General features: G+C 37.7%; 1 protein-coding gene across 5 annotated transcripts in view; it reads right to left on the bottom strand.

Moving 5' to 3' along the window:
• The window catches only part of TAFA5 (TAFA chemokine like family member 5), a 398,792-nt gene that overhangs the window by 290,168 nt on the left and 81,658 nt on the right, over window positions 1–26,966 (bottom strand). For 4 of the 5 annotated variants that reach the window (XR_005629591.1, XR_005629590.1, XM_039727010.1 and 1 more), the window contains exon 2: window positions 10,054–10,140. The exons of the other annotated variant lie outside the window; for it this stretch is intronic. Coding sequence is in view for 2 of the 4 variants with exons in the window: in XM_039727010.1 (XP_039582944.1) it covers window positions 10,054–10,140 (87 nt within the window). In the remaining 2 variants the exon portion in view is untranslated. The remainder of the gene's footprint in view (window positions 1–10,053; window positions 10,141–26,966) is intronic. 5 annotated transcript variants of the gene reach the window in all.

Below are 26,966 nucleotides of genomic sequence, written 5' to 3'. Positions count from 1 at the left end.
CGGCGCGGGGCGCGCAGGGGCCGGGCCCTCCCCGCCGAGGCTCCGCGGGAGCCGCTGCAGCATCGCCGGGCTGCGGGTGCCGCTCGCTCGTCGGGCCGCTGCTCCGCTGCTCGCTGCCACGGCTCGGGGAGGAGAGAGCGAGCGGGGAGGGGAGGGAGCGGGAGGGAGGGATCTCTCTTTACTGCAACTTCTCCCGGCTGGCGGCAATTTGTTGCACCCCCTTCCTCCTCCCCCGGCTCGGAGATGCTCTCCAGTGCGGGTGCGAGGGGCGGGAGGGAAGTCAGTTCAGCCCGCCGTCCCTGGCAAACACGGGGCCGCTCGGGGGCTCTCGCACAGATCGCTGCTCTGCTGCCTTTGGGCTCGCACCTCCGCCGCCGGGGCTCCTCGTCTCCCGGCCCCGAGAGGTCCCCCGGGCGCCGTGGCTGGCCCCGCTCCCTCGCCCGCCGTCTCTCCGCGAGGTCGACCCCGTCCCGGGGCCGCGCCCCGGCGGTGGCACCGCAACGCGCCCTCCGAGCAGCCGCGCCGGGTACGGCGGGCTCTCTCAGTCTACAGGTTGATGCCTCCGCTGCAGCAATCCCCGTGGAAAACAGGAGCGCAAATGAAAGAATCTAATAAATCAGCGTGAGAAAAAAAAAAAAAAAAAAGGAAAAAAGAGAGAAAAAAAATTCCACAGCCCACAAAAAAAACCCCGGAACACCAAGGCTGTGATTTTGCTGCCGCCCTCCCACTCCAGGGGAAGGAGCCTGCCGCGGCCACCGGCTGCCGTAGAGCGGGGGGGCGGGAAGGCCGGGGCGGTGCTGCGATGCGGGGCCGCTCCGCGGGAACTGCGCGCTCGGCCCCGCCGTTGCGGGACGTGGTGCAGGCGCGGCGGGGCGCTCCGCANCCCCGACGGCCGGGGCTGCCCGGTCAGGGCGCCGCGCTCGGTGCGCACAGGCGGCCGGCGGCGGCTCGGCGGTGCGGGGCAGGGCAGGGTTAACAGCCGCACGCCGAAGTGCTGCCGGCTGTACAGGGGGGCTGCCCGAGCCGGGCTCCCTCACGGTGCCCTCTGCCCGCGCAGGCTCCGCGCCTCTCGTGTTCAATCGCCGCCGCTGCGCCGCGCAGCCTCCGCGGTGCGTGCGTGTCCCGGAGCGCGGAGCGAGCGGCGGCCGCGGAATGCGGGGAGAGGGGCTCCAGCAGCGGAGGTGCGGCAGGGCAGGTGCGGTTCGCAGCTCCCCGGAGGCCGCGGGGCGAGGGCTGGCGGCCAGAGCGCCCAGCGGCCTCGGCGGGCCGGACGGTGCTACAGCGGAGGCTCCTCCGGCGTGTCCTCCGCTGGAAGTTGCGGGGCTGCTCGGACTGGCTGTAGGCTCACTGCACAACGGTGACAACGACGGTAACACACCTCCCCCGGTTTCTCCGGGATAGACACCCATGGTTTTGGAGATTTAAACCAAGTGAGGGAATACTTGCATGCTGAGAGCTTTGTTTTCATAGCACCTTGGTTACATCTGCATTTATGTTGTGGATTGCACTTTTGGTTTTTTGTTTGTTTTGGTTTGGTTTATTTTGTTTGGGGTTTTTGTGGGTTTTTTTTTGTTTGTTTTTGTTTTGTTTGTTTGGTTTTTTTTTGGTTTTTTGTTTGTTTTGGTTTTGTTTGCTTGGTTTTTTGTTGGTTTTTTTTTTTTGGTAGTATTTAATATTTAAATATTTGCTTAATTTTAAGAAAGCAGAAAGGGTTTCCAGATGCTTGAAAGGACAGATTAATAAAAGATCAGTATTTTTATTGGGCAAACATCTCTCATGCTGTTGATGATGTGTCTCAAACTCATCTCTATGCCTTTTCGTTTTTCACAGATAGCACAGAGAAACATTAAAAACAACCTTCTTTTGAATTTTAAACTTCACACAAATCCCTATAAACCCATGTATTGCATTTACTATATTTGAAGATTACAGCAATGCAATGTTAAAGCAATGTCATAGCTACACTACAGGAATTCCACTGTAAATCTTTCATTCTGAAATGTACACTTTGGTGAGAAATTTGCCATGCTTGGGCACAGTTCAAGTTGAGTTTTGTTTGTTTATTTGTCTTCTGGGTGAAAGAAAAAAGTGTCAAGTAGCTAAAGAAAATTCACACATTTTGTACTTAAGCAAACAAATCTCTCTCCCCCCCTGCCCCCCACCGATATACCAGCTTTAAAATCCACAGGTAACTTCAAAATCCACAGGATTTTAAAAGTGTCAAACTTCAGAGTTTACACAGTCCGCAATAAGTATCTTTTAGTCTGAAAATGTTTAGAGAAAAATCCTCTGAAAAATTTTACTCATTGCTTTCCTTTTTTACTGAAAGCACACGAAGATCCATTGTCAATGGGTCAGAACCCCCAAGAGCTTGTTCTTGCTCCTTTTGAGGTGCAAGATGGTGCTTTCTCTCATTTTAAACTAGTCTTACTTCTCTGAGCTTCTGAACTAGACAAGTATGCCTGGGTTTCTGTGGCCTTTAGGTCAGACCCTTCATAAACAAAACATCAGAACATGGCATTGTTCTCCCTGGCCACAGCAAAGTCACTCTACTTGCACACTAGTGAAAGTGGGAGCAAAATCTGGTTCAGCACTCACACTGTACAGACATATTTAGTCTCATAGCAACAAAGAATTCCAGAAGACTTCCCATTTGAGAGGACAGTGGTACCTGGCAACGCCACTTGCTGTACTACATATGGTTCACTCTCAGTTTTGTGTTTTCTAAATAGCTTTGGACTTTTCAAACAGGGTGAGTCCTATCAAAAATATCCATCTTCAATTTCTTTACTTGAAATAAATACATAAAGATTTATAAAATATTAAAGATAACTCAAGTTACCCATGTAGACTTTTCTGGAAGACTTTTCTGAATAAATTCCACTGATAAAAATTCCCTCCTTATCTTTCAGCCAACTAACATTTGCATCCCCAACACCTGTCAAACAACTTCTACGCTGCTTAGGCCATAACAGATTTGCAAACCTCTCACTGCATTTCCAGGTTTTGTCTTGACCTCATTCATCTCCAGCAATACAGAGGCAAAAAGCTCTGATCATAGCAGTAGCTCCTTCTAGGGAACCACTTCATGGGGGTTTTCCCCATTGTGTTTTAAAGTTGAAGGAGCAATGCTCAGCATCTGAAAGCTGGTAAAGATGGTGATGGCATTGGCAGACATTTCTGATATAGAAGACTTTTGCAGCTGGGAAGAGAAGTGAGGAATACATTTTCCTGATGATTAGGGAGCAAGAGCAAATGTGTAAGAGATAGAAGATCTTCTGAGATCTTACAAGAAAGCAGCAGAAAAATAAGTGCATAATTTTCAAATGTTTGTTCTCTTTTGGAAATACAGCTCATTTGTTCTTTTTACCAAAAATTGAGTTGAATTCTACAGAATTACTAAAACTGGAACTCAGTAGCAAAAACAGCAGCCTTTGCTCAAGTATAGAGACTTGAAAAAAATATCCATACTCTGCATTTAATTTTGTGAAAAGATTCTACCAGACTCTGTAAGATTTATTCTTCGCTACTGAGATATTTTATAAATAAAGATGTGCTAAAATTCCTGGAAAACAATCATGATCAGATTGTATTCCACATACCTAGAAATAAAGTCCTACCATTTCCAGCTAGGTCAAATGCCTTTTGCATAACTATTTTATTCCTGTTCATGCAATAAACCCCCAAATTATGCATGGCCAATGCAGATCTAAATGCAGGAGCACAAGATATGACGTTATCATATTTTAAGTAATGAACTTGGAAACTACTTCTGGCTTTGGAAAAAAAAATAGATAAGACAATAGTTATTATTAGGTTATCTAGACCAAACTCTTACCAATGCCCACTGGATTTCATTTTTGTTACTTTTGAGTTACTCAGGCAGTAGTCTGTCACCAGCCACTTGAGGTGATTATTCCAGCCCAGTGGTTCTCTCAGCTGGAATGTTTCTCCTGATGCTAAGTTTAACATTTTATTTTGTTGAAATTCATCCAGTTCATCTTTCACATATGCCTGAAGCAGCATTATAAATCCTTTTCCATTTTGAATCTAACCAAAATATAAGATATATTTAATATACAGGAATGAGTACAGACAAATATATTTCCATCAATTAGTTTTAGCAGCATTTAAGCATTTTTTTCCTCTTATTTTCTCTGCATACCAATGGCTGGCTTGCATTTCTTTGCTTTTGAGCTAGGTACAACTACAGTACTCCTCAAAATTTTATTCTTGGTCTTCAGCTGATGCTGGGTAACTGCCACTGGAGTTGAAATTAACATCTAAAGAGATGCTATTGATCTCTGTTTTGTGACATGATGTGGCTACCATAGGAACCACAAATACATTTGATTACCTCATTCCATGAACACCTAAAACTTTCATTTTTTTCCCTGACTTACCGAAGTAGGTGATCCTTTAATATATCTTTAATATTTTTGACAGGCTATATGCTGCTTCCTGCCCTTTTTCCTAGTGGCAGATTCAAAAAAGGGATAGCACAGCCTAGATAATTTAGAATTGCCACTTTGTAAACTTCTTGCTAACAGTGCATGTTTACTTAGAACTTTTGACAGTTTAGGGGTTTTTTAAGTAATTTTATCTCATTTTGTTTTTCAGTTACGTTATTTTGCTGTTCATGTCTTCTTCCTGCCATCTTAATGGCTTTCTATTCAGAAATATTCTATTTCTTCCTCTTTTCTATTTATAAAGATTTGTGCCAGCAGTTGATGCCATGTAGACAGTTTTCCACTGGGAACTCATTGAACATCCTCCCACAGAGCAGTCACCATTTGGTAACAGCGTTTGGCCACTACCAAAAAAGGAGCTGCCTAAGAAGTTAGAGGTTCTGTGAGACTTCTCTGATCCCTTGAACCACTGATAAATTCTCCCAAAACACGTATCTGAAATCACACAATGTGCCAGCCCAGGCACTATGCATAGTGTAGTGTCCTAGGTTTGCTCATGGAGGGAGCCTAGAGCCCTGGGGCCTGGCCACACTGCTATTCTATAGTGCTCACATCATCACTGCCAGGGGGTTGGTTCCAGGGGAAGGAAAAAAGGGAAAATACTCCAGAAGTTCACCATTTTGTTCTGTTTCCTCCAGAGCCCAGCCAAGCGCGTACCACGGCACCATTGCGAGAAGGAGCCGGGGCAACAGAGCAGCAGAGCCTGAGCTGAGCCCGAGCTGAGCCTGAGCCCAGCCAAGCCTGGGCTGGGCAGACAGGAGCTGAGCCAAGCATTGCTGGCCACAGTCAACCCCAGCAGTGCAGAATGCAGGCAGCACCACTGCGAGAATTTTGGGGGTTTGTCCGTCATTGTTTTTCGTTGTCTCAGGCTCAGGGATGGGGAATGCTGGCTGCAGAATGTTCCACCACCTTGTCTTAGTCTTAAGAATAATTGTGAGCTGCTGCCAAGCTGCAGGAACGTCGCCCATCTTGTCTTTGTCTGAGCAGCCACATGGAACTACACTGAGGTGTTAGTGAACACCCTTTGCACGTAAAGAACCACATCTTCTGTATACTTTTGTTATTAATATTGCTGCTGCTACTGTGCTTTTCTTATTCCACTGCTGTTTGCTTTCAGTAAATTGTTGTCTCAACCCACAGTCTCTGCTTTTGTCCCTCTCTCAGCAGATGGGGGCTGGAGAAAGGGGAGTGGCTTATTTGAGGTTTAATTACCAGCAGGTGTTAAGCCACCACATGCAGTCAAACACTGCTGTCATATTCCTTCATCCATGTTGCACTTCTGGATTATCATCCTCACATCTGCCTACCAAGAAATCTCCCCTTATATAATTCAAATCTAAGCAGTTCAGTTCTCAAATGTTGCTTTTGTCCTCTCTCATTTTGCTTTATATGCTCCACCTGTTACAGGGAGCACCTCAATTTGCAGTACTGCTCTGACACATTTAACAGCACAATTATAGATGACTTGGTAACCACCCATTGACTAAAAATAACCTAGCAACTGAAGACACACTTGGGTATTTATACTTAGATATCCCAGAGGAACCCTTCACAGCTCCTGTAGCTGGGGAAAACATATGTATCTCACCAAATGCAGTAGAAATGTAGTAGGAATCCTCAGGGGTGGGGGCGGAGGGACGTAGGGGAAGTGATAACATTGCACAGCTGAAAGATTTTCCAGACAACACTCTGCCAGCTAATCCAACTCTTATCCAACTAGCTCTGCAATTAAGGTTTCCTACTGAGAACAACGACAGCATTATGACCTGGGGAATTTTCTACATAAAAAACCTCTGTGCATCTGGGATTGAAAAATTTAGAGCCTTAAAATCCTAGAGCTCCTATACTGAAGGTATTTGCCACCATTACAGTTTCTAAGGAACTCTAATGCCAGTATGCATATCAGAAAATATGTGAGCTGCGATGAATGAACTATCAGTGAGGAGGGAGACAGGCAGCATATCCTCTGTGAAGACTCTGCAGTGCTGAAACTCATTCTTGCCTTCCAAAGTATGGATTTTTTTTTTAAATTCAAGATGTACCAAGTTGTCACACAACCTGTTCAGAAAGACGTATTCTGATGTCTGAAGAAAGAGACATCTAAATGATGTGATTTAATTTCTATTATACATTATTACATATGCTATGGCTGCCTGTGGCTAGTTTTATATTTGAGCAGAAGAAGAAACATGGAATTTAATGGAAAGAACCCCATGTGTCTTAATGGAGAACATTTATTCTGCAGTGTCCATCTGCCCATCCTTTTACTACTCTCTGTTTTTTTTCTCATTTATCTATGGTCTTCATCCATTCCTGTCTTCACACTATGCTTTTATTCACCCTAAATAGTCAGCAGATTGCAGCAACAAAGAGAACTACTAATCTCAAAGAGAGACTGTACAAGGTCATAAGGGCCTTTCTATCTGCCTTCAGTTGTAAGATTATGGCCTTGAAATGAAAATGAAGTGTTCAAGATGAGGTTGGACGGGGCTTTAAACAAGCTGATCTAGTGAAAGATGTCCCTAACCATGACAAACAGCTTGGACTAGATGATCTTTGGAAGGCCCTCCCAACCCAAACCATTCTGTGAGTCTGCGAGAATTCAGGGAGAACATTGAACTCTTGAAACTCACAGTTAAGAATGATGTGCAAGGCATAGGCTGAAACATTCCAATGACTATAGGGCTATTCACAAAAATTGCAATTAAACTCAGAAGGCTTATCTTCATATTTTTATTTTTTATGTATTTTAAGATCATCTGGACTTTTAAACACTTCTCAAATTACAATTATTCACTCTTTTTTTCAGAAAAGGGATTTGTATTTTAACCAGGATGTTTAACCACATGAAATTAAGGGAATGTAGTTATGATCCAGGTTTCCAGCATCAATTCTTGAGGTCTAGCTCAAAACCACACGACTAAAATGCTGCAACATTCAGGGAGTAAGTTCTTAATTGAGAATGAGACCCACAGAGAAAGCCACGCTGAATACACACAAACTCTATGAGCCATATCACAGCAAGCCTTTATAGAATGGCCAATACCAGTGTTGCATGAAAAAGTGAATAAGCTAACGGATTTGTAATGTCTGTTGTTTTCTTCCGTCTTAGTGGAGAGGGAAAATAAAAAAAAAACCTATCACAGCAAGCCTTTATAGAATGGCCAATACCAGTGTTGCATGAAAAAGTGAATAAGCTAAAGGATTTGTAATGCCTGTTTTCTTCCATCTTAGTGGAGAGGGAAAATAAAAAAAGAAGAAAAAAAAAACTAAACCAAACAAATAAACAATTCTATGGAAATGAATTCTGCTATACAAACTCACTGGCAACTTAAGCAATGAACTCTTTGACCTGTAGTTTTAACTTTAACCAGAGAACCTCCTTTACATTTCTTAAAATTTTGACTGTCCATATTTTTCAAAATCTGAATGTTACAAAAGTTGATCAGGAGCTGATGTTAGGCCACTCAAATTCATTCCATTAGCAATTTATTTTATAGCATGTATAAAAGGGAGCTGCAGCAAAAGTGGTGCATATCCAGAACACCACTAGGCACCTCCACAGTAAGTTAGAACAGGTTCTGAACATATGGGGAAGAGACAACAACTGCCTCTAATATTTGAGCATGTTGGGTGATGCTTGTGAGAGAAGTAATCTTTGGTTGCTATTAAGCTAGCAAAGGGGAAACAAATATTTTTCAGACAAATGTTAAGTGCAGATGGTTTAAAATTATTCAAAACCTTAAATAAACAGTTAAAATTGTTACATGCACAGAATTAACAATTATTACATTTTACGTATAAATTAAAATGGGTTTACCACTATGGCACTCTTTTCTTTAACCTAATAATTTTCATGTTTTCAAGAGATTATCAGACTATGACATTAAAAGAGACAGAGAATTTTATAAAAGTTTCTTCTGGGTCTGTGTTCAGGAACAAGTAAAGGTGAAATCTTTGTTAAATTTAAATCTTTAATGTGAGTACAGAAACTTGTTTGCTATTCTGAAATATAAAACAATCACTTTACAAGCCATTCATGTATAATATAGTCCACTGGTTCTTGAGAGTAAAGAAAAAGAAAAGTATTAGTGAATCTCTAGCTATTATTAAATATGGCCAGTTAATACTAAATGGTATAAGACTTCTTTTTTTTGAGTTGGAAGAAAGTGTATTATTGAAAGCTAATCTCAGGTTTATTGCTGGACCCTATGGAATTAACACATTGGAGGCCTCTCTGTTTATACCTGGGTGGGATAATGGCAGGAACTGCAGATTAATAGAAGTTTCTCTTGCGTGCACAACCTATTCATTATTGGCTTGTCTGTTTTTGTAGGAAGTTTATTTCTTCTATTTACCAGATATATCAGGAGTCTTATAACTTACTATATTAAAGGAAGTAGACACTGCATAGCATCTTTTTCACAAAACTTTTTGTGAAAAACATATTTTAAGTGGCAAACAACCCCTTTGGTTTTATTTTAAATTATGCTGTCCTAATAGGAACCTTTTTTTTTTTGCATGCTTACATTATTTAGAAATAGAAAGCTTTAATTACAACATGAAATGGAGCATTTAAGATTTTTGGCATTTAACAAAAAAACAGTACTAAAATATGACCCCTGGGTCATGGGCTGGTGACAGTGCACAGCCTGAACTAACTTCTGTAAAAATCATGGAGATATTGTAGCTGATTCAGTGTATTTCAGCTGGACAAAGCATAACAAAGAGCATTATACAAACATTGTAAGAAATAAAACATCCTTTTCTACAGCAGTCTATACTCTCTCCTTGGACACTGCTTAACCTTAAATAGAGGAGTGGAGTGCCAAGTCCTGGGAGGTTTTAGCATCACGCCTGTGCTGGAATGTCTCAATCATCCTCATACTCCTTTGCAGGCTTTTAAACAAGAGATAAAAGGCTTTCTCTGATTTCTTGGTGTACACTCAGTGAAAGTCTCACACCAACAGCCTATGTACTCCACAGGTGAAAGTTCACAAGCCTTTAAGTTTTCAGTTGTCTGTGTATGTAAATGAAAGGGGAGATGAGTCATGATAACTAATGATCCTGACTGAACAGGGGTGTACAAGGTAAAATGTATCTAGTAAGGATGATACAGGCATTACAGCTTGAATCAAGTATAAATCTTAAACTAGCAGATTGGTTAAGACATCCCTGCAGAAACAGCTTTGACCTTAAAGTCACAGTAAAAATCTGAGTCTGATTTACCACACCAGTGTACTAATATACAGGGGTAATAGACATTAGATTAGCATAATATTATACATTGAATGGCTACTATGTTAGAAGTAGACCTATCAGAAGTGGGAAATGATGAATTGAAGTTTTTATGCATGAATTACCATATACAGATTAGATACTGTATTAATTTTTTTAAATATTTGTTACCTTTTTTAAAGAAAAAATGTTTATTTGGTTTTGTTTAACATTTCATAGGAAACTGGTATAATCTATTCTGTCAGTAAGCCACAGAATAATAAGTCAGTAACACAGTTTATAGACTATGCTCTCAATCCATGCCATAGTGCTTTGAGAATGTGTCAACACTCAGTGATTTCCTTACCCAGCTCAAAAGCATCTTGGAGGCACCCCGGGCAATGTCTCATATACAGCCATTGAGGGTTATCCGCTCCAAAATAGCTGTTATAATCTGAATGGAAGAACCATAAATGATTCAATTGAAATCATGCCTGAAAATGCAAAAGGAAACGAACACAGAACAAGCTATAACATTAGTGGGTCTAACAGCGTGCACACCTGAAGGTCTAGAATTGAAGACTTTGGTGTTTCCCTTACCGTCATCCTACTCTATGAGACAGCTACTTCAAGATGCTGAGAATATTCCTTACAAAATTCACCACTACTGTTGTTTAGAGGAGTTATTTTGCATCATTTCAGATGTAAACAAAAACATGCAGTCACCTCTGACACAACTGAAACTTGGTAGAGGCTCTCTCCCCACCCTTTCTTCTTTTCTCTTTGAAAGAATTTAAGTGTTCATATCTTTCCTATGAAGTGGTTACAGTATAGTACATAGCACCTACCTAGTCATAGCCTTCATAGTAAAACCATTTTAAATAAAAACATATAGGCTAAATACTGGATTTAAGTGCAGCTTACTTTTCTTTTTTTTAACTTTATGAAGAAACTTGAGCAGAATTTTTTTTCTCTGACTTTTTTTCTGATTAGAAAACTAATTGAATTCTATACAGTCAGACAAGATTGAATTCCCAAAACACATGACAGTTACTTCTAGAACTGAGAGACTAGTAAAAAGCAGTATTCTTAATAGAATAATTATGGTTAAAGAGGACATATTTGATTTATTTTGAATGACAACTACTTTTTAAATTGTTTTCTCTTTGCCCACATGTAACAAATCTTTATTTTCTTCCATTAGGAACCATAAGGTTTTAAAATACTTTGTTTTCAAAAACACTTCAGAACAATAAAAGGGGGGACATCAGAAGCAGGTGTGTACTTTATGTAGTAAACTGAAACATCAAATAGTATGAGCAAGATAACATCTAATTGTATATTAAGTATCGCCTGAGGGATCAGCAAGGCGATCTGCAAGTAATCAGAAGTTATTTTGTTGAAGTAAACATGTCCAACTGGCATCAATTCTAAAGACATCCCAAAGGTATGAAGATCTTTATCAATAATGTTCTATCAAAATGGATAGAATCCCTATATAACCAATGACCTCCTATTGTGAGAAATAGCTGCAATTTACTTTGCCATAAGAAAAAGGCCTTACTCTTTCCAGGTTATGTACCGTGCTGCTTCTCATACAGAAAAGCATTCTCAAGAAGGCAGTCCTTAAAAAAAAAGAGGAATACAACTGTAACAGTTCCATTACTTTTTACTGTTTTATTTTCTTTTTCCAGGTATATTACCAAATATTTGTAATCTTCTTTCTGATAGACATAACATAGAACAAAAATCCTTTAATGGAAATTTGAACATTCCACTGTTAGTGGTGACAATATTTTTTTAATTGGTTGACTGTCAGAACTGAGTTTTGAAAACAGGTATCTTTTCCTTTTAATTATTTTTTCCACACTACAATAATCTTTAGCATCCCAGTTATTTTTGTGTGATTCATGCTGTGTCTTATAGAGGAGTAATTTGACACAAAATATAAAATATTTCCCATTTTTTGTAAAGATAAAAATAGTCCTCTGAGTTACACTTTTCCTGAATATTTTGGTAGATATTTTAGGGTTGCTGCACTATGACAGTATTTTTACAGGAAATTTCTGGTGACAAAGGATTTTACTAAAATAATGTTAACCAGAGACATGAATAAACCAAAAATTGAAAAGATGTTAGAGTGTACAAAAACTGAGACAAAATACTGGTTCACTAACAACTGTGAGATGAAGCTTCCTCTCTTGACTTCATTGATATTTTTTTCTTCATCGTGCATCAACTTGAATTACAGAATCTTGAATTCTGATTAAGAATCAGGTCCTGCATTTACTGAAAAACTGAAAGACAAGATGGTACTGAGTCTTTTGCTAAATCCAGAAATTAAGAATACATGACACTGGGAGCAGTCTGATGGTTGTGAATTCAAGTGAAGATTGGGAGTTGATGCTTGTGGCTCCTTTTGTGGTAAGTTTTTACAACACTGCAATAATATACTTCTCTCATTTTTGCTTCTTCTATCCAGAATAATATATGTTATGTATGTGTATAATAGAGGATATCAACCCTATTCAATCCCCAATACTCACAGAGATAAGGGAAAAAAATTACAAAGCTCTTTTCTCTTGCATTGTGAGGAAAGTCTTAACCATAGCAGAATATAATACTCATCTTGAGAAGCATTTACACTGTCACTCATATGGGAATGTTATTAAAAGCACTTCTATTCACTACATATTCAAATAACAATAGTAGAGGGATGGACTTCATGGCAAACAAGCAACCTCATGAACCCCAGCATGAATGAGGTCTGTTCTTCTGTGTGTTTAGATCTTGTATTTAACTGCAATTAACTGAATTCCTTCAGTTCAATACTTTTCAAGGTCATGCCAATTCTCTACATTTTAAGCAGTAGGAAAGGACATAGTATGTTCCCACCATTGGGACATTTATAGAGTCTCTGTCTTCTAATGATGATTTCATAAGCATTTTTGTTGCACTCATCCACTAAATTAGAAAGCTTTACATGGAAGCAAAACAGATATCTGGTTTTCTGAGCCTCAAAAGTTGCAGAACCCTCTTCATTGTCCTTAAAGACAGCTCACATTCTTCAAATCTCTTACTTGTACAGTGTGTCTGCTGCTATTACTGGTTACAAATAAAAACAAAACAAGCCATAGCAAAACCAATTTTTTTATTAAGTCATTGCAGCAACTTTTCCCCTTGTTTGGAAGTCTCTCACCAAGCCCTTTCCGAAAGCCTTGGGAATATTGAATACTCTTTTTTCTGCTCCTTGGTGCTAATGTCCTGAGCCCCACATTCAGAGTTTAACACTGACCACTATTCAGCCAGGAAAATTAAAATTATCTTATAGTGGCTTACTAATTTACCTTCTATCAGCATCTTGTTAACCATGTATAATTGCATGGTGTGTCTGAATTCACACATGTGAGTGAAGGTTATTTCAGAAAGAAAGGACAGACTGAAAGAACAACCTATATCCACAAGGAAAAAGTAGAGTAGACATTTGAGCAAACTGTTTAACTTTAAAGGCAATTAGGCAATGAAATTACTTGCCTGAGGAGGTAGTTTAGACAATGTAATGAGAAGTGCTTAAAATAGAATAAACTGTTTGAAAGACAGATACAGATGTAAACAATCCTCCATGTTTTGAGCTAGATGAATCAGGAGAGGTATCTTTTCTATTCAAATATCTGACTAAAAATGGTATTCTCTTTCTTTGTGAACAGCTTTCCAACTTATGACTGTTTACACCTGTTCTGAATACTAAAGTGAAACTGCACTCCAAAAGGCAGTTTAACCTCACTGTATCATTATAAAGTGCATTTATTCATAACAAGCATCTATGAAAAACTTCCAACAAAAAAGTCCTTAGTCAGGGAGATGCACATTGTTGCAAAAATGGATTGTTTCTCTAAGTGCTTATATGGCCCTATTGCTATAGCATCCAAGTGCCTTACAAACATTAATGAATGTATTCTCACAACACCCCTGGGAGATAGAGATAGTATTATTAGCTAATGCACAAAGAGTAGCTTGTCCAAAGTCACACAGAAAGTCTGTGGCACAGCCAAGACTCAAAACTGTGATTTCCTGCCCACTGCTGTAACCATGACTATATTCTCCTATCCATATACAGCATTTCAAAATTTGTTACATATAACCTCAGATCTTTACACAATAAGCCTTTCTGTTCAGCTGTAGATCCAACCACTAACTTAATAAAGAAAAATAACTTTGTTTATCTGGAAGCTTCATTACAGCAACAAATTTGCAGGTTACTCAAACAATGACAGTTATATGGACCATAACTGGTACTGATATATGAGAGCAATGAAAGAGAATTCCCTGATCATCACATTCAGAACAGAAGGCATCATATCCAGAACATGACTTTGAAACCATAATATTTTCCTTCAGATAATGTACATTATACAGAGAAGTCTTGTTTTGAGAATAAAGGGAAGAAAAAAAAAAGAAGAAAAATAAAGGCTAGCTGTATTCCCCTAATAGTTCCTTGTGGGTAAACTATTTCTGCAATAAAAGGACACACACTATATTTCTAGACATAAGGAGGTCAGATCTGGAGGGACAACTGCAGTAAGTGTATTTACACCTCAATATCAGAGAAGACTATATGATACATGTATGATATTATTATCATGTAAATATATGATATTGAGACATAGATAGATGATAGATAGATAGATAGATAGATAGATAGATAGATAGATAGATAGATAGTTTTGCAGTCATTTAATGAATTCAGAGATCTGAAGAATGATAACAGGATTATTCTAAATCAGGAACACAGCAACTTTTCTTATTTTGGCAAAGGGGAAGCACCGGCATTACATTTTTTTGTCAAGTGCTAAACAATTAGAAAAGTGAAAACAGTGTACAACTGCATAAATAATGGAAAATGGTATGATGACAAAGTGAATAATTTCCAACAACAGCACTTTTCTCAGTTCATGGCTTCATCTTTTAAGAAAGATGTAGATAAATTAGACCTGGTTTTAATTAGAGCTACCAGATAGGAAAGGGGATTTACATTAGACACTAATTGAAAACAGCTCATGTGTCAGGACAATTAAATAAATAATAGAGCACTTTATTATTTATAGTGAATCCACATTTTAACACTTGTTTAAGAATAAGTTAATAAATACTTATTGGGGTGATCCTAATTCACATAAGAGGATAGACTAGATAGTGTCCTCAGATCCATTTCAGCCTAACACATACGTTTGATCACTGTACAGTTATTCAGACCATTTATTGTTCAAGAAATCCTATTTTGGAATCTCTTATCACCTCTCTCTTCATCTCTATTACTTTTTCTTCCTTCTCTTTCTTTCTTCCTCTTTCCCCCATCAACTGTTTGTCTTTCAGCCCTCTCTCTGTTCTTTCTGTGTGCGTTTAAAGTCACACATCCCTATTTGGACTGGAAATTTCTGAGATATCTGCCTTTAGCAATCTTAGCATGTTAAGGAACATCCTATTCTTAGAGATCAGATATCTGTTCCCTACAGACTACATCAAGGTCCAAATTTAGATAAAATATTCTTTAAGCTGCTCATACTCTCACTACAGGACCAGAAAACTGCAATGAGTTGGTACTTCTGGGTAATTTTTATCATCATTTTTATTACCAAAGTAATAGGAAGATAGACTGTACATTAGCAAAATTATCAGGTTAGAGAAAAAGAGACTCTTGATGCTAAAGAGCTTAGGTGCTCAGTTCAGTTGCAGGAATAGTTTTTCATTTTTTCTGGTTCTCCCAAGCACAGGGTCAGATTTTTTTGCCTGTTTATTACCATCACAGCTACCTGTTCATGTTTGCACATGCAAAAAACTTCCTCCGATTTAACCTGTGGGTCATTCTGTTTCATAAAAACCAATGTCATGTGAAAGACAAAAAGCTGTCCTGTACCATAAATTTGTCTCCCTTAATTTCTTTTGAGACTGTTGACACAGGGCTTGGGTAGAGATAAATGGAAATGCACTCAAATGAAAGGATAATAAGATTTAATGGTTCCTAGTTCCAGGTGAAATGCAGTCAAACAGGAGTGTAGGAACTGTTTCAAACAAAAGACTAAAGGAAGACTTTTCACTTAGAGCACCCTCTTGGAGATATAATTCCCTCTGGGACTGTTTCCTAATACTGAAATCAGGCCATGTTATCTGGTTAGAACAGGTTCTTTGCCCTACTTTGCTCCCACCTACATAAAGCTATCTGAAATTATACAAAAGCCATAACAATATCAATAAATGTATTTTGACTTTTTGAAATAGCAGTCTGCATATCTCCCACTAAGAAGGAGTACAGTCCCCTATAGAAAAAAAATCCATATTCACTGACATAGAGGTTATTAGAATAGCTATATTTGTGTGCAGTTTAGAAGGGACAGTACAAAAGACTGACTAAAAGTTCACATGTCTGGCAAGTCAAGAAGTGCACACATGAAGAAAAATCCTTACTTGATGAGAAAATCAGCCTTTGCCTAGAATGTGCAGGAACCTGCAGGACACTTTTCAGACAATCTGGAAAGAAAGACTACTGAAGTTACAGTGGGTACCAGAGAGCCCACTTACAAGATGTTAGTAAGGGCCCTCTGCTGTGAAGTGTGTCGAATGCCTGGCCAAACACTAATGAAGAAAGCCACAGGAATCCCATACTGGAAACTGAAAGTTAAGCAGTTAAATATGAACATATGGAGCTAGGCAAGCTGTAGGAGCCCCAGATAGCAGTGATGGTTTAGACAATAGCACTCATCATTCCTCACAGGATGATCCTATCAATGAGAAGAGTCTCAGAATTGTATCAGTTAAAATGGATGGCTTCACTTAAAATGGACAACAACTATCAACATAATCAGTGAAGGGAGTCATGATGACTCAGTGAAAAAAAAAAACAAACACATAAAATGTCTCTTGGCATTTGGTCATGATCAGCATTGTGCTAATTTTACCAGGAGTTAACAGACTGTCAACAACATATAGGGGGGAAGATCTTAGAGAATGGCAAGTGAAGCACATTCACTCATAAAGGTGATACTTTTATTCTTTGGGTTAATAATCTGTGATATAATATCACAATACTAAAATACAATCAGAAATTTAGTTGTGGGGCAATGTTTTGTTACTTTTGATTTTGCTTGGTTTATTTTGTGTCAGTGCTTGACTGCTGGAAAACACAGGGCCTTTCTGACTTTCACACAAAACATTAGGGCCCAATGAGTGAGAAAGGTTTGAGGAATCACTGCTAGCTATCACCTGGAATCTCAAATGAAAACATGAGTCTGCTTCATGTAGCTTCATTTCACTTGGTAACAGAGATAATTTCCTCTTATCTTAGCAGTCTTCAAGTCACAGAATAGCTGAAGTAAGAGGAAACTTCTGGAGATCATCTAGTCAAATCTCCCTGCTCAGAGCAAGGTCAGCTGGGGATACAGGTAACTCAGAACTCTCTGTGAGGATACAGATCATCAAACCCTGGTGAACATCTTCGTATAGTGTTCAAACACCCTTACAAATAATAATAATAATAAAATATTGAAATTGTATTTCAATTTGTGCCTATTTTATCTTGATTAATCATAATAATTTAGTCAAAACTCAGCCAAGATGGAAAAAGTCAAAGGAGCCTGTTTCTGAGAGAAGGGGCTGACAGAAGCTGTTGCTGTTCAGCTGAGCAGTAGCATGCAATACTAACTACCACATGGATCTACAGATCGCCGTGGCAAAGATATCTTCCATTGGCTTCCACATCCACAGAAATTTTACTGAAGTCAACTCCACATGAGTCCTGGCAATAAGCTACATGGATAATGTTTTCTTTCTCCAAAACTTTATATAAAATATATGTTATTTGATAAGGACAAAAAAGACACCTACCTGGCGGTCTAAGAAATAGAAATTTGCAAAACACTAACAAAAGTTAGAGTTAAGGCTTACGATATTTATTGCTAAAACAAAGTTTAAAGGAACATTTTAAAATTCATGTAGAACATGCATATAGCATATAAAAAGTGAAAATATCAATAGGATTTTCAAACTTTACTTAAATTATCAGAGATTAAATTCTTAATGACTGAGTAAAGAGGTTAAGGAAAATAAGAGCAAAGTGTTAATTGCATCTTTAAAATTCTGCTGATTTTATTTTGTTTAATTAAAGATTAATAGTTTGAACTCTTCCTCAATAATAAGTAACATAACAGAGTAAAATCACATTCCAGACATTACAAAAAAAAAAAAAAAGGGTATTTTCAGGTAAGCTGAGAGACAATATCACATCATGCTATTTTTTTAAAACAAAATAAAGGGAAAAAGAAGAGACATACATTAAAAAAAAAAGCCCCAATATCCAATATTTTGGTTTGCTTTCTCCTAAGCAATAAAGCAGATTCATTTTGAGCAAGGACTTATTCATAACCCTCCTAAATGTTTTCATGGTCATAGAATGTAGTGTGTTCCATAAAGAAGAAGAACACTAAAAAGAATTATTTATAATCAATGATATTTAATATAAAAGAACTTTAAAAACTCTTCTCTGATCATTTCAATATAATGATTCTATCCTAATGCTTTCTATGCCCCCTGCCCCATGCTCCTGCTGCAGCGCTGCCATGAGCTGTCCCTTCAGCACCACAACCCACCACAGCAGCTGCTGCACCACTTAAAGCCCTCCAGTCAACTCCATCAGTTAATCGTCTCATGAAAGAAGAGTGCTGCCATCCTATTCAGAGTCCACGGATGTGTGTTTAAGAGACATAAATTAAACTATTCAAATTGAGTTCTGAATTATGCATGTGTAAAAGTAGTCATTTAGAAAAAACTAGAAACACTGTGATTTTATAAACCAGCACTTGTATAAATACAAAGAAATTCCTTCAGAACTATGTATTTGATAAATCTATATGTGTTTGAAAATCCTGTCAGAATTGCAAAGCAAGAAATTATTTCTTCTCAACAACTAAATATGCATGATAGAATTCCATTAAACAGCCAACTAATTTTTACTAAATCCCACTTTATAAAACTTCATTTTTTATATGGGTGATAAGTGTAGATTTTCTTTCTGAAACATTTGAGTGTCTCTATGATACAAAATTCCTTCTCTGTAAGTACTAAAAAGATCATATGAAACAATGTCTTTGATGTGCTGCAAAACTGTGCTTCTTAGTCAATAGAAAAAATGGAAAAAAAAATCACAGACTGTCACATATGCATATACATGACAAGATGAGATTAAAAGTCCAGGTTTAAAACCAGCACTAAATGCATTAAACTCTACAGAGACTGTTTAAATAGCCACAAAGTTATTTTCTTCTACTGTATGTTTATACCTATAAATACTCTTGCAAATTTCAGATGTAACTGAATGTCCTGGGTTCAGCTAGGGTAGAGTTCATTTTTTCTTGGTACCTGTTACAGTGCTCCATTTCAGATTCAGAATGAGAATGGTGTTAACAACACATTAAATTTTTTGCTGCATTTCAGATGCAAAATGAGAATGATGTTCATAACACTTGGAATTTTTTGTTTTTTGAGAAGTTGTGTTTATCCTACGTCAAAGACCCTTTTTTTTTCCTTTCCTCATGCTCTGGCAGTGAGCAGAGCACAGAAGAAACTGGGTGGGAGGCCACTTGGGACAGGTGACCCGAACACACCAAAGGGTTATTCCATACCATAGAACTTCATGCCCATTATATAAACTGGGAGAGTTACTCAGAAGCTGAGGGAGTCCAACCTGGGTTCAGGAAGGAAGGTCTGGAATCTGTAAGCAGGTGGTGAGCAATTGCATTGTGCATTACTTGATTGGTTGGTTGTGGTTTTTTTCCTTTTTATTATAATTCTTCTTATTATTTACCATTATTATTGTGGTTTTAATTATTAAAATTGTATTTTCAATTATTAAACTGTTCTTACCATACAAGTTTTACTTCAATTCTCCTCCCCATTCAGGGAGAGGGTTTGAGAGCATGGCTGCATGGTGTTTTATCTCCAGCTGGGCTTAAAACAACAGTCCTTTTTTGCACCCAATGTGGGGCTCAAAGGGTTAAGATAAGGACAGATCTGACCAAGGGCTGTTAAAAAAAAAAATTAATATAAACATTCATTGCATTGGTTTAACAGTTGCTAGACTTATTTTTTTCTCATATATGTGGCCTTTTGTCTGTATTGTACCAGTAATACCTTAGTTGCAGTATGTGTTCTCTCCATGGTGTATTTCATAGGATGGGCTAATGATATGACAGCGTTGCTGCTTGGGACACCAATCTGGTGTCTGCATTCAGTATTGCAGGCACTCTGTGCTTTGGGAGCTAACTCCTGGGAATGATTAATAGTCACATTTTGTGGTTTCCTCTGGAGAGGAACAATCTATGGGGAAGACACCTTTCTAATTTTTTTCTCCCGTCTTTTTTTCCTCTCTTGTAATAGAGGCTAATTACAGTAGTTCAGAATTTTAAAGATTTTGGATATCCTTTGACTACCCTTGAAACCAAACTGCTTTGTTTTGGTTTTTTTTTTTTTGTTTTTTGGTTTTTTGGGGGGGGGGGTTGGGGGTTTTTTTGGTTTTTTTTTCTTTTTTTTTGTTAGGAACATGTTCTGTATGGTTCAGTTCTTCTTTAAGGTCAGAAAAAATAATTAAGATTATTATCCAGAGGTCTGACAAAAAGCTGGATATTTCAGAGTTGTGGGGTGTGTAGGATTGTATGGACAAATACCCAGTGCAGTTTGTTCCTCCAACATGTTTTCACCTTACCCCTGAATAAGTCCAGATGCCATAAAAACCATTAAGATATTTTTTTAAAGTGTGCTGGCACCTGGCACTCCAAAGAGAACCCAAATTGCTGCAATGTGTTGGGGCCTGGCCCAGGTTTATTGAGCCATATTCAACACAGCTCAGTGCCTTCAGGAGAAAAAGGTCTCTAAATCTGACAATAAGAGAAGAACAGGCCCTGAAGCTGCTCCAACCACTGTGACAGACACTGTGGCTGCAGTGTAATAGTTAAGAAGAAATTACATTTGCTCCCTTTTGATGTAATGGGGAGATTGTTTGTGCTGGAAAGTTCAGAACTCCACCTTGTGGTAGTAATTTTAACTGTAAGTTGAAAATTGAGGAGATGAAAAGGAACACTGAGATGCACCCAGAGAAAGCAGGAGAAATTCAGGTTTGAACTACAGTGAATTAATTCTGTTGAGGTTTATTTGAAGAACCTTTCAAATTCACTTAAGATGTGAGGCAAGAAAAACTGTATAAGGATGTCTTTATTTGGGAAAAAATAAGACTACAGAACACCACAATGTGTAATATTCACTGTGGAGATAGGCTTTCATCACTGCTCTACTCCTGTCAAGACAAATGCCTCAAAGTTAGCACATATCTATGTTTACAGAGAGCATTCTATGGGTTCCTTTAGCTTTCTTCTACCAACAAATGCCAAACATTCTCCTGGACTTGAATTGTTTAAGGAAATCCAGACTGTCCATCTCCCACCACATACTGCAATAAATACCTGATAATCAACAATATAAATTCCATCACTCTATATTTCTATATGAAAAGCAAATAATCTGATAGCAAAAGATCCATACTTTTTATTTGTAAACCAATATCTAACCATATAAGCATCTGGAAATTTTCCCCAACTTAAAGAAAAATGACCATAGCATCAGTCTGATGTACAGAAGCTGAAACATTCATATGCATATATTGAAAAAAGTTCCAGGCACTACCATTTAGTCATAATATTGTGCTTCCATTTTTCATTATCCTGCAGAAAAAGAGGTTTAAGGATGACAAGTTGGCCGACCAAGTTACTATTCCAAATTCCTAGAACTCCACTGATGCCCTGATTTATCTGTTTATTTTTGGTGAAACACAATGCATTTTGAGGATCCCTGTTTCCTTTCATTATACTGCTGACTTGTAACTGACAATCATATGCTCTAATGCTGATGTATCTTTGCAGAAAGCATAAACTTAATTATGTAAGTTATTTAAAAAAAAACCAAAATACTACTAATTTATATAGAAATACTTGTTTGGTGTCTTTCTTTCTTTACACCATCTAACTAATTATTTTACTTGGAAAAATCCATGCCACAGAAAGTCTTTTCCTGGGGAGGAGGCCATTTCTTGTACATCTTCAGTCACAGAAATGCATAAGCTAAAAACCCCAGAGAATCTTGACTGCCAGGGATCTGCAGCTGTTCAGTGTAAGTAACAAACCCTGATTCCTGATCAGATACTCTTTTATTACTGGAAGTATCAATTTTTTGCAAGACATATGAGCTCTACATATCATCACATACAAACAGAAGAAGAAGACATCAACTATTCCTTTGTATTCTTGGCTAAGCCCTTCTATGCCTTCTGTCAGGAGTCTCCTGCAGAAAGAGGGTGTTGATAGCAAAGTAAAGATACTCTGACAGAGTTCAAGACACATTTTGCCAACACTCCCAGGCACATGGTGTGATTCTTGGGGCCTTCTGCACAGGGCCAGCAGTTGGACTCAATGATCCTGGTGGTTCTTTCCAACTCAGCATATTCTATGATTATATTCTAAGATTCTATGCTAATCTTCTTAGAGAAGACACTAGAAATAGTCTTAGAAAAAGTATTCCTCTGTTTATTGTACACCCGAGAACATTGTGCCCCAACAGCTCACACTAAAAACATGTCTGCACACAAGCACTGGGCACCCCTGACTAGATAGTACTTCAGAAAACCATTGTGTAAAGCTTAAAAAACAAGGACCAAGCCATTTCAACACAGAAATTAGTTCATACCTGTCCCTGGAATATACCCTCATGGACCACCACCACACTCTTTAAAATTATTCCATAACTATAAACAAATCTGCATCATCCAAATACACAAGGCAGACACTGGTACATTTCTATCCTGACATGAAACTAGTAGCGAAAGTCATAAATTGCTTATGTTCAGGGCTTGCAGACAACTATAAACATTTAGATCATGATAGTATAAAAGTTTTACCCACCAGAAGAGAGTAAAATATATGATGCAGCTATAAAAAATAGTAAGATTTCATTAATTTTTAGCATGGTTGCCCCTTAATGAAATGTTGCTACCATTATTCTGTGCTGCACAAAGAAATCAGAATGAAGGCCTGCCAAACTTACATGTGCAATTGCAGCAGAATTTTCTGTAAGAAAAGAAAGGTTTTAGTAGAAGAAATTAAATGCTTTTCTTATCTTTCTTTGGTTCCTGTACTGATCAATGCACTCTACCTTGAGGCATCTGAATTAAAATTGAGCTCACTGTATGACTTATTGAAACATAATAAATATTAGGCAGAACAGACAAACAAAAAACCACATCATACCAAGACTTCTCCAAACCCCAAACATCTAAATTTGCAGATTTATGTACCTCAGTCACCAGGGAAATAGAGGTTTCCTACATCTCCTCTCCTTCAGTCTCATCTTTTCCCTCAGGTTCCTACTCCTAACCTGCCCACAGAGCTCTCTTCACTTTAGAAAAATTGGCAGGAGTTTCATTTGGAACTTCCACATTTCTCTCTCTTATTTTCAGAATTTCCAAGTTCAAAATTCACCAGATACCCATGTAACTTTTCTACTTTTTATGCTCATTCTCTCTGGGAGAAGAGGATAGCAAGTAAAGCCCTATACTTGTTTATTATCTTCTTGGGTCTGATGGCTTCACATAGCTTGTACATGTATTATTTTTGTTATGGTATTTCAAATGCCCACTTCTAAGGATGGTTTATGTATGCACTCTGTGACAGTACTTAATGTTTTATTACAATTTTTATGATACAATGTGTTTTAGAGAGGGAAGCCACTGGCAATAACTTTGGATCAATTTCTAAGCGAGAATTTTTTTCTCAAAGAATCTTAGCCTATATGCCTTTATCACAGCCCAATTCCTACATGATATAATAATCAGAGTCCATGTAAACTGCTTGCTTTCATTAGTGTTAGTTTGGTAGGAGCAGATTTTCTACAAGATTTTTGTTTTCAGCTTCTCAGGGATTCCACTCATCTGCCAAGGGCCAGGGAGCTCATCTGAGCAGTGTCTCAGCACCTTCTCCTGCACTGACCCCCCAAGTATTGCCCTGCCCTGGGACTGCATTTTCTGATTGCAAGATGCTGCCTTTGATACCTCTCTTTGTGAATCCACCATTTGTGCCTTACTCAGCACCATTAGTCAGTGTTGTTGGCAATCCCTCACATTAGGAAAAAATACAGAAGTCAAAGGAAATATACTTTACAGAAGAATTTCCACTGAAAAATAAAATAAAACACATAAAAAACTAAAAAAAAAAGTTCTGTAAGCAGAACTTTTGTTTCTTGAACAAAAAAGTTAAGAAATTCTAAAAAGCAGATGTCTAAAGAAAGAATTGTAATTAGACATGTGTAATAAATCCCACACAGTGTTTCTGATTAAATGCACACTACTTTTACTTCTACATTTTTAGAAAAAAAAAACTGTATGACTTTCTCAATAATCTTAATTTGCATTTCCTTTGAGTATCTGTGTCAGAATCTGTATATTCTGTTGTGAACTACCAACAACAAAGCCAGCCCACAACTTAGAACAATTAATTATGTCAACACTGATTGTTTGCATACATTATTCAACATTCTCAGGTAGTCAGGAGAACTGTTCACAGTCATGAGAATTTAAGTCCAACTTTTGCAATTTAATATTTGTAAGGATATTAATGTAAAGTATTTTAGAATATTTGTAGCACTACATATATGACTTTCATTTTCCAGAGACCATTTTTTTTCCAATTTATCAAATATTTCTGATATATACAGCTACAGCCACAGGTACCTTTCCTTTCTGTAAAAAAATACAGACAATAAAGCACAGCAATACATTAGAGTACTATTCATAAAGCAACTTCATTAAAACTCAGATACTTTTTCCTTTAAAACACATTATTTCATCAACTTCTCACTTGGGTATGATCTCATTTCTAAGAAGCAGTAAGTATGCCTGCTTATGGAGGACAACTTTAAAATTACTTATACTATAGAATGGCTTTTTTTTTCAACTTAAAAGAGCAACCACAGAAACCAACACACAGGTTAATTATGGCTATATTTTGTAAAGTATTTCTGAATTGTATATATATTTATGTATATAGGAATATATAAGGAGAACATTTTTTTACAAAAATTTCAAGTTTCTTTAAAACCAAGCCAAATTAAGTATCAACTGAATGGTACAAATATGTTAATCAGATAATTTACTTGCTAATTTAGTAGTTTAATGTTGAAAAAAGAAAAAAATAATTTGTTTTAAATAGCATAGTTTGGTTGCAAATAGCATAGTTTACGATTAAAAGCTTTGACACAAAATCTGATCACATAGACCTTACTATCTATGGTTTCTGATATATGTCATAGATAGATGAATGGTGGTATATTTTTAAAGAAAAGTAAATATGTAAAAAAATTCTTTGCTCTTCTTCTTAATGATTTGATTAAATTACAAGAAATTATGTGGAAAAAACAAGTGTCAATACTAAAGGTTATGATTTCTTTTTGGTAGAAAATTCCTAGGCATAGTACCAAGAAGCCAAATATAATGCATAGAAAACCTTTTTATTTCCAGGAAAGGAGGAGGAGGTACCAGAAAAGGTCATTTGAAAATGTCATGGGAAAGTGTAGCACCGACTGCTGCATTTATAGTAATTACAAAGGAAATAAAAATAAAAATAAAGATCTATTTTTTTTCAAACATTGATAATATTCCAGGTGAAAAAGTACTTCTGAAAAGTTGTTTTTTGATACTGAAAAAATTTCTGCCATTTTTTCAATCCTTATCACTACTCAATTATTCCTGACTTCAAGATGTCCAAGATTTGTTCACTGCATTTTTTTAAGTTCCCAGTGCTGCAGTAAAAATAATTAGGCATAATCCCCCCACAATACTCTGCAGGGTAGTTGTCATCAGTCAATTGTGAAGGCACAATATATGCACAACAACTGTTTCCAATTTGGTGCATGGCTCAAAGCAGATACAAACATTCCTTTCGTGGTTGTTGGCAGGGGAAGGGTAAGAGATACTAGCAAACACCTACTGCTGTTAGCAGTGTGCCAAAGCAGAATTCTGCACAAGAAAATGTTACAATTCTCTTTGGAAATACAAAATCCAAAGGAAATCACGCTAATAGAAAACAGCATTTGCTCAGAAAATGCACATACGCATACGTATGGGCTTATAAAAAGTTAATAAACAATGCTTTGTTCACATTTCAATCATGTTGAAAAAGACAGTCTTCCACACTGCTTTAACAGCAGTGATACTGCATTAGTTTCCAACAGCCACTATGTAAAATCTCTACTGCAAAAGCACAGCATTAAGGTGTAGAGTTTTGTACACCAGTGAACTAACAATATGTGACAACATGAGCAATAATGGAATGTAACTTCCCTACCTTTACATACCCTTCACAGATTCATATGACTTAAAAGAGCACTTCAATGAAAAAAAAAAAACAACCAACCAACCAAACAAAAACCAGCTAAACTTTAGGAGGACAAACCTAGTTCACATTTCACATAATTCACATATGAAATCACAGGAAAGTCAAATTTCTCCCAACATACAGCTCTCAACCATTTGGCTGAATTACAGGAAGACAGTTGAGGTTTTCACATCTTAAAATGGGAAGTGGCAGGTTCACTCAAACAGTGCTAAAGAAAGAAATCTTACTGAGCCCTGAATGATAGAGCCCAGCATATAAGGTCTTCCAAGGAAAGTCATACAAATAGGGTGATATGGGAAGTGTCCTTAACTCCTTGGTCAGTACCAGAATATCTCTAGCATAGGTTACAACATTACAAATAGTGTTAACTGAAAGTTTTCTGATGCACATTTCTTGCCATTAGCCTAAAAGCTCAAACACTGATAGCTGGTATATTTGTAAGGCTTAGTCGGTAAATCCATAGCAACAATGATATGCAGGAACATTTATCATGTAAATATCAGCTAGGCAAATATCAGCACTTTTTAAAAGCAGCCTCTGATTATACCATCAATTCTACTATCCTATCAATTTATAACCTTGAAGGAAAGAAAAAATAAAAGAAAATATAATGAAAAGTTATTTAGGGAGTATCAAATGATGCTAAAAGAACTTGGGTGTTTCAAATAAAGCTAGTAGCAGTCATGCTCTAGGGAAACAAAAGTACATGATTCTCAAAACAAACATCTTGTGATGTTGTGGATTCAAGAGAAGACAGGACAAGTATGGAGAAGAAATTTCAGCTGACAGTAATGTAAGA

This window comes from Passer montanus, unplaced genomic scaffold (genome assembly GCF_014805655.1).
Source record: "Passer montanus isolate IOZ18808 unplaced genomic scaffold, ASM1480565v1 scaffold6, whole genome shotgun sequence".
NCBI classification, from domain to species: Eukaryota; Metazoa; Chordata; class Aves; order Passeriformes; family Passeridae; genus Passer; species Passer montanus.
This window is presented reverse-complemented; position numbering and strand designations above follow the sequence as displayed.